Source organism: Talpa europaea (genome assembly GCF_964194135.1).
Source record: "Talpa europaea genome assembly, chromosome: 1".
Lineage (NCBI taxonomy): Eukaryota > Metazoa > Chordata > Mammalia > Eulipotyphla > Talpidae > Talpa > Talpa europaea.
The window spans coordinates 40,343,441-40,361,034 of record NC_140073.1 but is presented as its reverse complement, the minus strand read 5'-3'; the positions used below and the strand labels follow the sequence as shown (position 1 = coordinate 40,361,034).

The 17,594-nt window shown below is 42.5% G+C and overlaps 1 protein-coding gene across 1 annotated transcript in view; it reads left to right on the top strand.

Annotated features, from left to right (window-relative positions):
• SERGEF (secretion regulating guanine nucleotide exchange factor) overlaps positions 1-17,594 on the top strand; it is a gene marked incomplete at its 5' end in the record, with an annotated part of 211,025 nt that overhangs the window by 62 nt on the left and 193,369 nt on the right. Inside the window, 5 exons of the mRNA XM_084249652.1 lie at positions 3,800-3,935; positions 5,691-5,846; positions 7,489-7,583; positions 9,111-9,171; positions 13,193-13,306. Of these exons, the coding sequence (XP_084105778.1) occupies positions 3,800-3,935; positions 5,691-5,846; positions 7,489-7,583; positions 9,111-9,171; positions 13,193-13,306 (562 nt within the window). The remainder of the gene's footprint in view (positions 1-3,799; positions 3,936-5,690; positions 5,847-7,488; positions 7,584-9,110; positions 9,172-13,192; positions 13,307-17,594) is intronic.

Below are 17,594 nucleotides of genomic sequence, written 5' to 3'. Positions count from 1 at the left end.
ACGTGACTCCGCCCCTGGGCCGGGGCCGCTGGGACTGGGGGCGCACAGACGCTCGGAGCTCGCGGCCTTCGAGTGGGCGGTCTTGGACCTGGGCGTCCGAGGTTCTAGCCCGGTTCTGGGTTGGAGGACCTCGTCCTGGGGGCCGAGGCGGAGAGAGCGGGCAGGGAGGGTCCTCACGGGGGCATTCGGGAGCCTGGAGGGGCTCAGATCGGAGGCGCTGAGGCCCCGGGAGAAGAACCTGCCCGCTGAGCAGAGCGTCTGGTTCCTCGAGAGCCTTCGGGCCCGGATAGCGCCGAGGAAGCAGCGTGGAGGCTGAACGACACCCCTCCGCGAGAGGGGACCGCCCCGTCCCGGAGCCTGTGGGGCCACCTGTGCTCCCCGCCCTCCCAGCGCGGGAGGATGCAGGCCTTTCCTTAGCCCCACCCCAGCCTGGCGAGTGCATCCTTTGATGTGAGGCCTGCAGGGTTCGGCCGTGCACCTGACGGAGATCTTGGCTATTTACTGATGTTCTTCGCTGACCGACTCTTGCCTGTGCTGGGGGCGTGGGAGTCTGCGCTGGTTTGGTTTGGGGGGAGCTCGAAAGACTGGCTCACCTTTCCAGGTCGCAGCTGGGAGAGAGGATGGGCTCAGCACAGGCTGTGTGGCAGGCGTCCTACCAGATGCATGGTACTGAGCACACATAGTATCTTGTGGTTCTTCCTAGTACGTATCGCAATTGTAATGAAATGTATCATTTGTTAATGTCAGTCTCCTTGGCTAGACTGTAAGCGTCGTAAGCGTGAGCACTGTGCCTGTCTTGTTCGTGGTACCTTAGGCTTGGCACATTATAAGGTGCTCAGTAAATAACTGTTGACTAATGAATGAACTGAGAACCTTTTGGGCAGGGAAGTTCATGTTTTGGGAAAACATAAGACTGCCAGCTCTTGGGATGGGGTTGGGGGTGAGGGAAATACCACCTACATTACTATTAAAACCAGTTTGTATTGTTTAATTAAAAAAACGGTTATTATTAGTGGTATCACTTGAATGTAAGGCTGCACTCTGCCAGAGCTTGGTGTGGCCTGAAACTGGCCGGTTCCCTGGGAATAGAGTTGGGGATTGATTGTCTGACTGGTGTGGGCGCTGTCTTTCACTTCCCTGGCGGGAGATTGGGGTTTCTGTGGATAGAGGAAACATCTGGCAGAAAAAGCTTTTCATAGATGGCCTTTTCCATACTGAAACAAAAGTACTATGGAACCTGACTAACCCACTGCCGTGTTAGGAGGCTGGATGGTGAATCAAAGTTGGGGGCAGGCTGGGAATCTGAGGACCCCAGGTGGGCCCTTTTTTCCATTTTTGTTTTTGGAGAGGAAACAGTTGAGACCAGAATTATACAGAAAAGCAAGAGATTTATTGATAGATAAGAGGAAGGACAAGAAAACTCTGGGAAAAGAGAGGGGTCCCAAGTGGGTAGCTGCTGAATGGTCGAAAAGCAGGAATTTATATGGGTCTAAGGACAAGGAGTGGGAGTGTTTGGCCCTTGGGTGTCTCTATGTTGTGTTTCTTGCTGATTGGTGGGGGTCTCTTAGGTTACTGAGGCCCACTGAGTTTCTTGCCATCCTGAAACTAGCTTTGGTCTGTTGCTTTAGCACTGTGTTACTGTGTTGGTGTTCTGAATGTTTCATTTTTAATTGGCTTAGGGAGAGGCACCTTGACTCCTCTGGTTCCCCATTTAGTTTGATAAATGTGTCTGAGACACCTGGGCTTGGGAGTGTTGGTGCCTTCCTGGTTCCCACTGATTGTTTCTTATTTACATTAATGAATGGACTTGGGGGCTTGGGGCACCCTGTTCCTAACTGACCACCCTTACCCATTTCCTAACTCCTCATTTAATGGTGTGTTCTTTCTGCTGCATTATCTGTCGAGGAGTGTATTAGTTGGCTAGGGCTGCCATAACAAAATGCCACAGACTGGATGGCTTAAACAATGAATATTTATTTCCTCACAGCTCTGGTGGTCTCCTGTAGGTCCAAGATGAAGGTGTCAGCAGGTTTAGTTTCTTCTGAAGCCTTTCTCTTTAGCTTGCGGATAGCCACCTTCTCACTGTGTACTCAGGTGGCTTTTTCTCTGCAAGGGCATTTCTGTTTTTTCTTAGGATACTAGTCATATTAGATAAGTACCCCACCTTTATCACCTTGTTTAACCTTAATTACCTTTTTAAAGGTCCTATCACCATATATAGTCATGGTCTGAGGCACCAAAATTAGGGTTTCAACAAGTGAATTGGGGTTTCAAAAGCTCTGACAACCCCCAAACTGATCTGACATAGGCTATTTTTAGTCTTTGTGCACTTAATGCATTTGTATCTTTTATTGCAGAAGCAATATTGTCTTGCTTATGAGGTGCTGCGCCTCCCACCCGCCCACCTTGTAGTGAATATAATTTATATACTGGATAACTTTTCTTTTTTCTTTTTTTTTTTTTGAAAGATCTGCTCTCTCTCTTTTTTTTTAATTTATTTGTTTATTTATTTGTTTGTTTGTTTTGTTTACACATGCACTGGGTACAGTCAGAAGCGCGGGAGGGTGAGAGAAATCACCAGAGCCAGAGCGGGGAGCAGAGCAGGCAGAAGGACCGAAGTACACTGCTGAGGGGAGCAGGGGTGGCAGGAGAGGTCTGCACGCCATGTGGGACCCTCCTCCGGTGGCCGGGGAGCAGCTGGGGATCGAACCGGTGCCGCAGAGGCCGCGGGCAGCTTCACAACCCAGAGCTCAACCGCTGCGCCACCGGGGAGGCCCTCTTTTTTTTTTTTTTTTTTTTATTTGTTTGTTTATACATGCACTGGGTACAGTCAGAAGCGTGGGAGGGTGAGAGAATTCACCAGAGCGGGGAGCAGAGCAGGCAGAGGGACCGAAGTACACTGCTGAGGGGAGCAGCGGGTGGCAGGAGAGGTCTGCGCGCCATGTGGGACCCTCCTCCACCATGTGGGACCCTCCTCCGGTAGCTGGGGAGTAGCTGGGGATCGAACCGGCGCCGCAGAGGCCGCGGGCAGCTTCACAACCCAGCGCTCAACCGCTGCGCCACTGGGGAGGCCCTGGATAACTTTTCTAAAGTCCATAAAATTCTGAATCTTAAATACATATGGTTGCCAGGGTTTTGGAGTAGTGATTGTGGACCTTTATTGTAGAATAATGATAGCTATATTGCCCACCAAAGGGTAATGTTCCCTTATAAGAATTATTACTATATAAACCTTACAGTCACAAAACTTAGTACTAGAAAAGACCTTTAGGGATTTTTGCCAACCTCTTTCACTGCACAGGTGAAATAATGATGATGTGTCCTGCTTAAGGGCCCACAATCCTTAGCCAGCTCTGATTATGGAAAGTCACTGCCAGTTTTTCTAGTGAGGGTGTGGAGAGAAGGGACAATAATTGGTCCCTGTGTATTTCCCACTGATATTGTTCCCACTTCCCCCTCATTATTTCTTTTCTTAGGCTCCCTAGGTAATTAGCTTTTATCAGAAGGAACTCCCATGCTAGCTCCCAAAAGGCAATGCATGGGGATTGTAGCATTGGAAGGAGAAGGCACTGTGTATGCTAAGGGTTCTTCTCATATGGAAATTGTAGTGTCTGGGGATGGGGGATCACTAAATGTGGGTTGCATAAGAGGCTGTAATCTCTTAAGAATGAGCCTGTGAAATCTCATCTGTTATAAGCCCTGAGATGTCAGGGTGCGAACATTAGAGATAGGTAAATGAACATCCACTGTTGTGGTTCCTATGTTTTTTCACCCTTGGCTTATTTTATTTTATTCCTAGGGTGCAAATAGCTATGGGCAACTTGGCCTTGGCCATAAGGAAGATGTACTTTTGCCACAGCAACTGGATGAGTTCTGTAAACCTGGGTGTGTCAAGAGGATCACGGGAGGAGGGGGCCATTCTGCTGTCGTCACAGGTAACTTCCTTCAAGAGTTGATAGCCCCTCATTTTTTTATTTAGATACTTTCCCTGAAGGTGTTATAGTTCCATCTTTCAGCCTTTTGTATTTTGTAGAGGAAAACGTTAAAGGATCACATTACCATCAGAGAATCCAAGGTTGTTAGAATATGAAGAACTCCTTCTCCCAGCCACTATACAAATGAGACTCAGGAAAACTGATTGCTTAAGATTACAAGACCAATTAGTGACTGAGTGGCAACATATATTACATTTTATAGCACATATTTTTATTTAACTTGCACATATGAAGTTTGCAATTGGACTGAATATTCTTTGAGAGCAAGAATTTCTTATTTTCTTTATTTCCCCCTCACATTACCTAGGAGAGTATTTAAAAAATAGTACAAAATGCTACAGTATGGTAAAGAGGGACTATTGCAACCTGGTAAAGAATGCGAATGCTAGAGTCAAACCTCCTGGGTTGAAATCCTGATTCTGTTATTTATTAGCTGAGTGGTGTTGGGTAAATTACTTATTGTCTCAATTTCACAGTTTCCTCTTTTATTATATATGGACAGTAATGGTGGATAAAGAGAATCAAGAGTTAATAGGGGGCCTCCCTGGTGGCGCAGGCTGTTGAGCACTGCACTGTGAAGCTGTCTGCAGCCTCTGCAGTGCGGGTTCGATCCCAGCTGGCCAGCGAGAATCCCACATGGCATAGCAGACCTCTCCTGTCTCGCCTGCTGCTCCCCTCAGCAGTGTATTTTGTCAGTCTGCCTGTTCTGTTCCCCACTCTGTCTCTGGTAAATCCTCTCACCATCCCGCACATCTGGCCTGTACCCTGCTTCTTCTATAAATAAATATATCTTAAAAAAAAAAAAGACTTAATAGGGTTGCATTATGACTTTTTCAGTAGTTCTTGGCACGTTTGCCTTTGTGGACCTGTTCCTCCATAAGGAAATATTTAAAATTATATTTTACAATGTTATTGATATAAAGATTAATATGATCCAGATTAGATTTAGTGTTATATATTTATCTTTATTACATTCCTCCTGCCATTTTATTTTATTTATTTATTTTTAAAAAAAGATTTATTTATTTATACAAGCACTGGGTACAGTCAGAAGAATGGGAGGGTGAGAGAATTCACCAGAGCCAGAGCGGGGAGCAGAGCAGGCAGAAGGACCGAAGTACACTGCTGAGGGGAGCAGCGGGTGGCAGGAGAGGTCTGCGCGCCATGCGGGACCCTCTTCCGGTGTCCAGGGAGCAGCCGGGGATCGAACCGGCGCTGCAGAGGCCGCGGGCAGCCTCGCAACCCAGCACTCAACCGCCGCGCCACCGGGGAGGCCCCCTCCTGCCATTTTAAAAGAACTTACATTATTTTCATGGACATCTAAAAGTATTGTGGGCCCTAAAACACTGTACCTGAAGGATAAGTCAGCTTCACAAATACAGCTCTTGGAATGGTACCTGGCACATTCTAAGTGCTGAATAAATGTTGGCTTTTCTTGTCATCATCAGTACTCACTTTGGTGATTGATTGACTGCTGCCGTTGTAGGAATTGGAGTTTCCATTTAGATATTAGACTTGAGCCCCTTGGCTCTATGCCATTTGGTCAGTGGCATATTAACATGCATGGCTTGCTAATGTGGGTGGGAGAAAGTTATTGGGTCTGGGACGCCAGATAATTAGTAAAAGTCTTTTGCTCACTTTGGCAGTTGTAAATTCCCCTGTGAACACTATCACCAGAGCCTTTATACTTTGCAGATGGAGGAAGCCTTTTTGTCTGTGGCCTGAATAAGGATGGGCAACTGGGGCTTGGTCACACAGATGATGTTCTGTATTTTACCCCCTGCACATCCCTTCTCGGCTGTTCCATCCAACAGGTGGCCTGTGGCTGGGATTTCACCATTATCCTCACAGGTGAGCTCCTTCCTAAGTAAATCATTATTTCCTTGAAGGCATTGGAAGAGAATTGCATGTTAGTGGAGATGCTGGTTAAATGAAAACCCTTATTTGTTTAAAGACACATGTGAATAAATGTTCTCTGGTGATCAAGGAATTTTGTGGGATGCCTTTTGTAAGGAGAGTTTTAGCAGTAAAACTTTGGGCTGGGAAACTTACCTGAGACTGGGAAATGGACTTGAACCCCTGGGTGACTATCCCCAAATTTCATGATAGCTGTTTGCCTGGGCCGACTGGTCAGTAGTGCTAAGAGCCACTCATGGGGAATGTGATGGGGAAGTGTGAGGAAATCAGAGGTTCCCACAATAGTGATGGCAACTTTTTCACAAAGTGGGATTAAAAGAAAAGAACTTTTCAGTCCCCGTGAAGCCAGATAGCAGAATAGGATGTAGAGGGATAGGCTGTTGGCTTTGTCCATAAGGCAGATGTGTTTTTGCCCCAGAAGCTGACTTCTCCCTGGGAGAAGTTTTGATTTTCCTGTTCAGTTTGCCTTGTCTAGCTGGCCATTCTGGATTGAAAGGACAATCCAGAGTTCTCACTAGGCTCCCTCTTTGTCACTTTGCCTGGTAAGGGCATCCTCTGACTATGTCACCCCCGCCCCCAAACACTTGTGGATTCTCATGTGGATAACTCTAACCCCAAGCCTTTTAGTTTACCATCTTCCATTACTGTTTACTACATATCTTTCTTGTTTCCTTATATCTTATTCTCCACACTCCCAGTACTTTACTTCCTAGTGATATCAAAATAGTACATGTTGTCCTTGGCATGAAATAGGCCCTCTTGTCTATCTGATGAGGTCTCTCTTCTTTACAACCCTGCTAAGCTGTTACCATCTCTCTTCAGTGTATGAATTCTGTCATGCATCTTGAATTTTAAAATTATTAGAATCTAATCAATAGCTGCCATGTTTATGAAGTGCTTAATGTGGGCCTGTGTGTAGGTTATAGGGAGTTAGTACATAATACTGTTTCCTACTCATATTGTGAGAACATTGTGAAATAATCACACCATTAGAAATCAAACTACTACTTTTTATTGATTAAAGCTATGTTGGAGGACAGGATTAATTGTCATGCCTGGTAGTTCTGGTACCATTCCTTTGACCCAAACCTATACCCCAAAACTTTAGGTCTTCCTCATAGGGAAAACTTACCTCATGTCAGCCCAGAGTGCTGAGAGGAACCAAACCGTACATATCCTTCTCCCAAAGTCACCAGTTGGTTAGGTTATTCCGTCACTCCTAGAAAGTATGGTAAAGGGCAGGGAGAAGGGAAATTCTGTCACATGGAAACATGAAAAGTGGGGGGATAACTATCACCCTGTCCCAACACCAGGCACTCAGCTGAGTGTTCTACATAGCAAATCTGTCATTAATTCAGCAGGTCTGTGTAAAACACAGCCCAGATCCTAGTGTTTCTGTTCCTAGAGCTGTGAAAGCAGGGTTTCTGGAGAAGGTGCTAAGACACAGAACCACTCCCCCTCCACTCTCCCCACTGCTCCTTGCATTCTCTTTAATCTCTTTGGCCTTTGCCATTAACCCATTGGTCAAAGATATTTTACTTTTTAGACTTGAAATTTAAGTATTTGTATTTTGCAGAACATGGTCAAGTTCTATCATGTGGTTCCAACTCCTTTGGCCAATTAGGAGTTTCTCATGGGCCTCGAAGATGTATGGTTCCCCAGGCCATTGAGGTAAGGATGGAATGTGATATTGGTCTTTAGCTTGTCCCGTGTCCGGTGAAAGGGCTTCCGGATATTATAGTTACCCCTTCTCAGAATTAAAAGCCTGGCTGTGTCCCTGAAAATCCATGCGGAAGTTCTGATCAAGAGATAAACCTCTGTTAGTTCTTAAACACATTGTAATTTTTTTTTTTAAAGATTTATTCACTTATACAAGAACTGGGGTACAGGCTGGATGTGCGGGAAGGTAAGAGGATTCACCAGAGACAGAGTGGGGAACAGAACAGGCAGACTGCAGAAATACACTGCTGAGGGGAACAGTAGGCAAGACAGGAGAGGTCTGCTGTGCCATGTGGGTATCTCCATGGCTGGCCGGGATTGAACCTGCACTGCATAGACTGCGGACAGCTTCATAGTGCCGGCTCAACCGCCTGTGCCACCAGGGAGGCCCCATATTGTAATTTTTATGAAATTAAACATAGACAGTATATCTCATACAGACATTAATGACATTTTACAATTCTAAAATTAATAATAATGGGAATTATGTTAGAAACAAATTTAGATAGAAGCTACTTGCCTAGAGACATAAGCTATACAAATGGAATAGGCTAGTGCTGCCCAATAGAAATGTAACATGAATCACATATATAATTAAAAGTTTTCTAATAGTATCATTTAATAAAGTAGAAAAAAGGCAAGTGAAACATATTTAAAATAGCATATTTATTGAGCTATAATTTATATACCCTAATACCCTTTAAAATTGTAATTTATTGGTTTTTAGTCTATTCACAGAGATGTGAAGCCATCACTTTTATCTAATTTTAGAACATCTTCATCGCTAAAGGAACTGTGTACCCAGTAGCAGTCGCTTCCCATTCCTCCTCCCACTTGGTGGGATATTGTAGAGGAGTTTCTAGCATTGAAATTGGGATTAAATTTCAGAGGTCAGCAAACCTCTGGTCTCGTCTTGGTCAATAAAGTTCTTTTTTTAATATAATAAATTTATTTATTTTTATACCATTATTTATTTTTCTGTAATGTTTGATTTCTCCTCTTAGGTGAAATCCCCATAAAATTCCCACCACCAAATCACCTGTGAACTATCACCATAGTCTCTTGTGCTTGGTCAATAAAGTTTTATTGGATACCGCCTCTCCCATTAATTTTTTAATTGTCTTTCACTGCTTTTATGTTACCGTGGCAGGGTAGAGTAGTGTACAGAAAATGCATGGTCTGAAAAGTCTTAAAATATTTATATCTGTCCTTTGCAGAAAACATTTTGCCACCCCCTGGACTGGGTGACCGTGATGGTCCCTCCCAGCCCCAAGAGGCATTATGATACAGTATTTTTAAAAGGTTTTTGTGTTTTAGGGATACAGATAGAGGTATGTGGATGGAAGTGTTGGGAGTTTGGTGAGTCTGAACCAATCAGACATGTGTGAGGGCCACATCACCCTTTATTTGGGCACATGTTACATAGAGTTTGGTAGGTGGATGATTCCGACCTCTCCATCTTTTTCTTTGTTTCAACAGCTCCTGAGAGAGAAGGTTGTCAGTATTGCTGCTGGACTGAGGCATGCTTTAGCTGCTACAGGTGATCATTTTGCTTTTATTTTTTAAATAGGCATGTAATAAGAAAAAACAGCTGTGTAAGAAACAACTGAGAAGATGAAAATTAAACCTGCAAGCAATTCAGAGTGTTCTGTGTGCTATAGTTCTGATTGAAAGTCAGGGGTCATGTGAGAATGCCTTTAGCAGGTAGGGAGGAAGGAAATAATGTTGTCTAGCTTTTTATTATATTATGGGTATGACACTAGGCTCTTTTGATTTAACGAATACCTCATTTAATCCTCACGGTCTTTCAATGATGCGAGTTAAATTTTTACATGTGAAGAACCTGAGGTCCGGAGAGGCTCAAGGGCTTGTCTAAGGTATTACAGGGATAAAGTCAGGAAAGGTAGAGCTGGGATCAGAATGTGGGGTGATCTGGATTCCTAAGCCCACATTCTTTGCTGTGAACTGCATTGCTAGTGGAGTTGCTTCAAGTGAGCCTGTCTCCTGTGCTGTGAGAGGGTGATGGATATAGAACTGACAGCGTGTGTGAGCTTGAGGTTGCAAAGAGGAGGAGGAGGTGGTTGCCCGTGGAAGAGCAGTGGTGCTTTTCTTCCTCCCTTTTCATTTTTCTGCTCCTGTGGGCTCAAGGACAACCCTAAATAGTGGGGGCATCTGAGGCTCAAGCGCTTGGTGAGTCTGGTTGTGGTGGAGTAGGGGGAGCCCTCGGGAGAGGAAGAGTCTGGAGCACTGTGCTGATAGCTGCCTGGTGTGTAGTGCTGATTATAGTATAAAGAAAATTAATTTTTTTATTTTGAGATAATTGTAGATTCATGTACAGTTATAAGAAATAAAATAAGACAGATCTTATGTGCTTTCCCCCCCAGTTTCTCCCAGTGGTAATACCTTGGTAGAACAATAATGCAATAGCACAATCAGGTTATCTTGATATAGTCAGGATACAGAATCTTCCATCACAAGGATCCCTGTTTTTGTTCTTTTATAGCCACACCCACTTCCTACCTGCCCCCAACCCCTACCTTCCTGGCAACCACTCTTCTACTTTGCGACAATAGTGTTGTCATTCCGAGAATGTTATATAAATGGTGTTGTACAGTATATAACCTTTTGGACTTGGTTTTTTTGCTCAATATGATTCATCCATGTTGTGTCAATAATGTGCTCCTTTTTAATTTCTGAGTAGTTCCACGTTCTAGATGTGCCACTATATGAGTCTGTTAGGGCTGCTAGAACAAAATGCCTGGGTGGCTGGGTGGCTGGGTGGCTGGGTGGCTTAAACAACTGGAATTAATTTTCTTACAGTTAAAGAGACCAAAAGTACAAAAACAAGATGTGGTGAAGGTTTGTTTTTGGTGAGGTGTGGGCCTCTCTTCCTGGCTTATAGATGACTGCCTTCTTGCTATATCCTCACTTTGTCCTTCTATATTTGGAGAGAGAGATCTGTGGTGTGGTTTCCTCTTTTATAAGGATGCGAGTTTTCTCAACTAAGGCCTCACTGTTAAAGCCCATTTAACTTTTATTAATTACCTCCTTACACCTCTAAGAACAGTCATATGGCAGTTAAGGCTTCAACTTATAAATTTTCAGGGAATACAACTCAGTCCATAACAACCACACTTTATTTAACCAATCATCAACTGAAGGGCATCTGGTTGTTTCCAGTTTTTGGCTATTAAGAATGAAGCTATAAACATTAAGTTTTTATGGGAACATAAATTTTCATTTCTCTGGGATAAGTGCCCAGGAGTGTGATTGCTGAGTTGGTATGGTAGTGATTACACTTTTATAAACAGCTTCTCTTAGAAATTAGCAGGGCTGAGAATTGCCTATCATTGGTTTACTTCCCCCTTTCCTACCAACTTTCTGCAATGACTGGTCTGATGTTTATATTTCTGTGCAGTTACAAAGCAACAGTTTCCCTTATATGTTTGATTAGCTTAATTCTAAGTCCTTTCCTCCCTCTTTTAATCTGTAAATATTTCTGTGTGCATATTTAAAAGATAAGGGCTCTTTTTGAAAACCAGAATGCCATCATCATACCTATAAATATCAACAATAATTTTGTAATTTCATCAAATATGTAGTCTTCATTCCCTTATTGAAAAACTTGTGTATTTTTATAGTTTGAACTCAGGATCTGAATTAGGTTTATACATTTCAGTTGGTTGATATGTATATCAAATTTCTCTTTTAAAATATTTTTTTCTTTGTTTTTTTTAATTGTGAAAAGATGCATAACAAAATTGACCATCATAATCCTTGTTAAATGTATGGTTCACTGGTATTAAGTCATTCACTTTGTTGTGCAGCAATCACCACCACCCTCTTCCAGAACTTTCTTCATCTTGTAAAATATAAACTTTGTATCCACTTAATGGTAATTCTCCTTCCCTACTACCTATCAGTCCCTGTAAACTACCATTCTACTTTTTGTCTGTAAGATTGAACCTCTCATAGTACCTCATGTAAGTGTAACTTTGCAGTATTTGTCCTTTTGTGACTTAGCATAATATCCCAAAGGTCAATATCCATGTGTAGCAAATGTCAGAATTTCTTCCTTTTTTAAGGCTTAATAATATTCCATTGTATGTATATAGCATCTTTTGCTTATCCATTTATTTATTTATTCCATTTATTTATTGATAGATCCTTGGGTTACTTCCATGTTTTAGCCATTGTGAATAATGCTGTATGAATGTGGATGTACAAATATCACTTTGAGATCAATCCTGCTTTCAGTTTTCTAGGGTATTTGCCTGGAAGTAGATTCTCTGGGTCATATAGTATTTCCATTTTTAATTTTTTGAGAAACTGCCATACTGTTTCCACAATGGCTGTACCATTTTACATTCTCACCAGTAATGTACGTTTCTCCACATTCTGGCCAACACTTGTTATTTTATTTTATTAAAAAAAATAGTAATCTTAATCAGTGTGAAGTGGTATCTCAGTATGGATTTTGATGTGCATTTTCCTATGCTGAACTTCTTTTCATGTGCTTATTGGATATCTGTATTTTTTTTTTTTTTTGAGAAATGTCTAGTCAAGTCTTTTCCCCATATTTTTTTTTGGGGGGGTCTTGAGTTTTAGGAGTTTTCTACATATTCTGAATATCAATCCATTCCTAGATATTTCGTCTCTTAATCTTTAAATTCCTTTTCCTCTTTTTTCCCCCCTTGCAATGTATTTATTGAAGAGATGGTAAGTTTTGTTTTATTTCAACACTGTGTTGAGTTTCACATTGTGCTCAGTTGTCATCCCTTGCATTTCATGAAGGAGGCTTGTTTGTTCACAGCCTAAAGGACCATTGGTTGTAGGATACTTCCAGAGAGCAGAGCCTTACCCAACTATTGGCTGATGAATTGTGTATACACCTATTTGATTGTAGATCATTTGCATGAGACTCAGAACATGGGTCCATGAGTTAAATTGAGTGCACATGGAATAAATTGCACTGAAATAGTGGCCATTAAGATGCTGTCTTGTAGTTACAAATACATTTTTATTTGGCAATTGGGAGTCTTTGAATTTCTCTTAATGGAAAAGGAACTGCATTAGGTGTTGGGAGAGCTGAATCCTAGTGTTTTCTCTACTACTAACTGCTTGTGTGACCTTGAGTAAGTCACACCCCCTCGTCAGAGCTACAGTTCTTTCATCTAGTAAATGCAAGGAACGGACTTGACAGTCTTCAAGGTTTGTTCCTACTCAGTCTGGAGCCTGAGTTATCCTTTCAGATTAATCATGTACACTGGTCATTCTATAAGTGGACTCTGGATGTGTGCCCTGGATTTTTTTGGAGGTGGTTTTACTATGTTGGGATTTTATTTGATTGTTCTAGATTATCCTGAAGATTAGACTTGTGATTGGCTTGCTGGCTATCCCTGTGTCCAGTCATGTCCCTTGAAGCAATACATTTGTCCATAATTTGCATGTTATTAACACAAGGAATTGGGAATCTCCTATAGCAGCGAGGGTGAAAGAGCAATCTGGTCTTATCTGGCTAAGCATTTTCTCTTTTTTTAATCTTCTGCTCCATTGGGAAGCAAGTGGTATCGTGTTCCAGTGGGGAACTGGTCTGGCATCATCTGGACGGCGGTTGTGCCCTGGGCAGTCTCTCCCCCTGTTTTTGACAGCAAAGGAGCCAAGCAGAGTGACAGGTAAGGTCCCTTATTTCTTCTGAGTTCTATATTTATGCTTACAACAGGCATGCAGAGAATGAATAAATGGAGTTCTTTCTGTCTTACTCTTTCTGTGGGTTGATCTGTTAATCTTATTGGGATTTTTTTTGTGGGCCCAATAAAAGAATCCATCTTTGCTGCCAGAGTTTAGAACCAATTCAGAGATAGATACAGGTAGGTAGAGATCAAAATGGTAGCTCTAGAACTATTAAAAGCCAGCTTGGAAGAGATAGGACTTATTTTGGTGTTTGGAGATAATGTGGGGCAATAGCGAGCCTATAAATTCTGACTTTCAGGTTGAATGTACCCACCAGGTACTGGAGCAGTTGCAAAGTTGGCCTTGCTAAGCTTATGCATGGCTGAGACCCCATGAGGACTCACTCCCTCTGCAGTCAGGCACATCCAAAGCCCAGAAGGACTATGCCTCACATGCCAGTACCTTTTTCCAAGAAGATAGCAGGAGTAAGTGAGGATATAGAGAGAAGGGGCCAGGATATTCCCCTAGGGAAATCTCTTTACATGGGCACATGAGGAGTAGATAGTAAATGTTCTGCCTACATGTCTGTTGAACAGTCTTTGTTAGTCAGTTAGTCTCTAGGACTTTCTCTCTTTCACTCTGGGACTCATTCTCCCTCCCTCTCCCTTTTTCTTTTTTATTTCTTTTTTTTTTCCTTTTTCTTTTTTAATTCCTCTCTTTGCCCTGCTCCTTCTCTTCCTCTTCTCGTGCTCTCTGTGGACCTTTCTATTTGTTCTTAGCACCATGTCTCCATCTCCTCTTCTCTTTATTTTCTTCTCTCATTCTCTTATTTTGTAAACCCAATTTACTGAGGGTTGACTGTAGGGGAACCTGTGCAGGAAACCTCTACTTTCTTCTAACTCAGAACAAGGGAGAAATTTTTGAGGGTTGTTGGAAGGTGAGGGGGTGGAGAGGCAGGCAATGGAAAGGGTCGAGGTGGTGTACAAGATATTGGCATCATTTTTATTTTCCCAAGTCCAAGAGGCTCTCCCCTTCAGCTGAGGGGAGGCCATGGGTTGAGTTGGGGAATTTGCTGTTTGAGAAGGGGTCACTGGATGCTGGATGGGTAGAATAGACTTGACAGTCTTCAAGGTCTGTTCCTACTTAGTCTGGAGTCTGAGTTACCCTTTCAGATTAATCATGCATATTGTGTCATTGTAGTAATGGTGACTGTCCCCTCCTCTCCTGGCCACTAGGAACCCATTTCTACCTCTCTGTTGAATGTGTGGAGACATCTGCTTTGTGCACTTCACATCCTACTTGATGGTGTGAAGTGCATTTTATTAAGAATAATTAATTATGGGCCTCCCTGGTGGCTCAAGGGGTTAAGCACCGCACTATGAAGCAATCCACAGCCTCTGCAACACGAGTTCGATCCCCGGCTGGCCAGGGACAAAACCACATAGCAGGGCAGACCTCTCCTGTCTTGCCCGCTGCTCCCCTCAACAGTGTATTTCAGTCAGTCTGCCTGTTCTGTTTCCCACTCTGTTTCTGGTGGATCCTCTCACCCCCAACATCTCTGGCCTGTATCCTAGCTCTTGTATGCATAAATAAATAGTTAATTACAATAAATCTGAAGAAGAAGAAATCAAAAAAACCATCCCTTTTATTATCAAAACAAAAAAAATCAAATACTTGGGAATAAATCTAACAAAAGAGGTAAAGGACCTATACAAAGAAAACTATAAAACATTGTTAAAAGAAATAGAAGAAGACACAAAGAAATGGAAAGACATCCCCAGCTCATGGATTGGAAGAATAAACATTATTAAAATGGCCATCCTACCAAAAGCAATATACAGATTCAATGCTATTCCAATCAAAATTTCAATGTCATTCATCAAAGAAATAGAACAATTACTGATGAAATTCATATGGAATCACAAAAAACCCCAAATAGCCAAAGCTCTCCTGAAAAAAAAAGAAGGGAATGGAGGCATCATACTCCCAGACTTCAAACTATACTACAAAGCCATAATCATCAAAACTGCATGGTATTGGAACAAGAACAGACACACAGACCAATGGAATAAAATAGAAAATCCAGAAATAAACCCACAGATTTATGGTCAACTAATCTTTGACAAAGGAGCAAAGACTATGCATTGGAGCAAAGAAAGTTTGTTCAATAAACGGTGCTGGGAAAACTGGGTCGCTACATGCAAAAGAATGAAGCTTGACCACTACCTCACACCATTCACAAAAATCAACTCAAAATGGATTAAAGAACTAGACATAAGACCTGAAACCATAAAATACATAGAAGGAAATATAGGCGAAACACTACGTGATATGCACATCAAAGACATCTTAACAGACACATCACCCAAAGCAGTGATAGTGAAGGCAAAGATAAACAGCTGGGACTACATCAAATTAAAGAGCTTCTGCACAGCAAAAGAGATAATAACAAAACAAAGAGAAACCCCACTGACTGGGAGAACATTTTTGCATACAACACTAATGATAAAGGACTGATCACAAAAATCTGCAAAGAGCTGATGAGACTCAACAACAACAAAGAAAATAATCCTGTCAAAAAATGGGCAGAAGAGCTGAAAAGAAACTTCTCTGAAGAGGAAATGCAAATGGCCAACAGGCATATGAAAAAATGTTCAACATCACTTGTCATCAGAGAAATGCAAATCAAAACTACCATGAGATACCATCTTACACCAGTGAGAATGGCACATATTAAAAAAACTAGCGGGCTTCCCTGGTGGCGCAGCGGTTGAGTGCTGGGTTGCGAAGCTGCCCGCGGCCTCTGCCGTGCCGGTTCGATCCCCGGCTGCTCCCCGGCCACCGGAGGAGGGTCCTACATCGCGCGCAGACCTCTCCTGCCACCCGCTGCTCCCCTCAGCAGTGTACTTCAGTCCTTCTGCCTGCTCTGCTCCCCGCTCTGCCTCTGGTGAATTCTCTCACCCTCCCATGCTTCTGACTGTACCCAGTGCATGTATAAACAAACAAACAAACAAATAAATAAATAAAACATGCCTCTAAAAAAAAAAACTAGCAACAACAAATGTTGGCGAGGATGTGGAGAAAAAGGAACTCTCCTGCACTGTTGGTGGGAGTGCAAACTGGTCCAACCACTATGGAGAGCTGTGTGGCGATTTCTGGACCCACTAAACAAGAGCTTCCTTATGATCCAGCAATTCCACTCCTAGGTATTTACCGAAAGGACACAGAAACATCAATTCCAAAGAGCACCTGCACCCCTATGTTTATAGCAGCACTGTTTACAATAGCTAAGCTTTGGAAACAACCCACATGCCCAAAAATAGATGACTGGATCAAGAAGACGTGGTATACATATGCACCATGGAATACTACTCAGCATTCAAAAAAGATAAACACATGCAATTTGCAGCAACATGGATGGCGCTGGAAGGGATCATGCTCAGCGAAATAAGCCAGAAAGAAAAAGAAAAATACCGGATGGTCTCACTCATAGCAGGAATCTAGAAATCTTAAATAAGGGACCAGGAAAATGAATAACTATAAGAAAGTGAAAATCAAAATCAACAAAAAACTATGAACCAGAGACACTCTATGGGGGCTGGTGGGCGGGGAGGGGAGGGATTGGGGTCAAAATAAGGGGATTGCAGTTGTATGGGGAATATAAAAATAAAATTTATTTAAAAAATAGTTAATTAGAAGTATTAGAAGACAGGAGTTACAGAATAAACCTGCATTTCTCTGCATACTAGAACAGATCAGCACTACTTCTAGCAGAGCTGTTTTTTGGGATTATACTTTGTTGACAAAGGCAGTGTAATTAGGGAGGAAAAGTGCCACATTTGGAGATGGAAGGCAGGTTCAAATTCTAGTCCTGCCTGTGTGTTGTTAAGAAGCCTGGTTTATATTTAAGCACCTGCATGTGATAGCAGCTGAATGTGTGAGATGCCATTGCTCTAGGTCTACTCAGTGGAAGGAGCTACAGAACACAGACACATGTATTTATACACATTTATACCCGTACCTGTTTATCTCTTCTAGAAACCACACTGGTTTCTTCAATTCCAGCACAACGTCACATGATTGATTCTAGCATTTTCTGGGTCTTTTCTTTCCTGTCTAATAGTGAGAAAACTGGTTCCTTTATCCTCAATAGATTTACTTATTTGTTTAGTCCCTTGGCATGTAATTAGTCTCTCTGCTGCCAGCCATCTTCTTGGCCAGTGCTGCTGACTCAGATCTGCCTACACTAGCTGAGAATTTCTCCCAGGCCCTGGTGGTATTGCCTGAGTC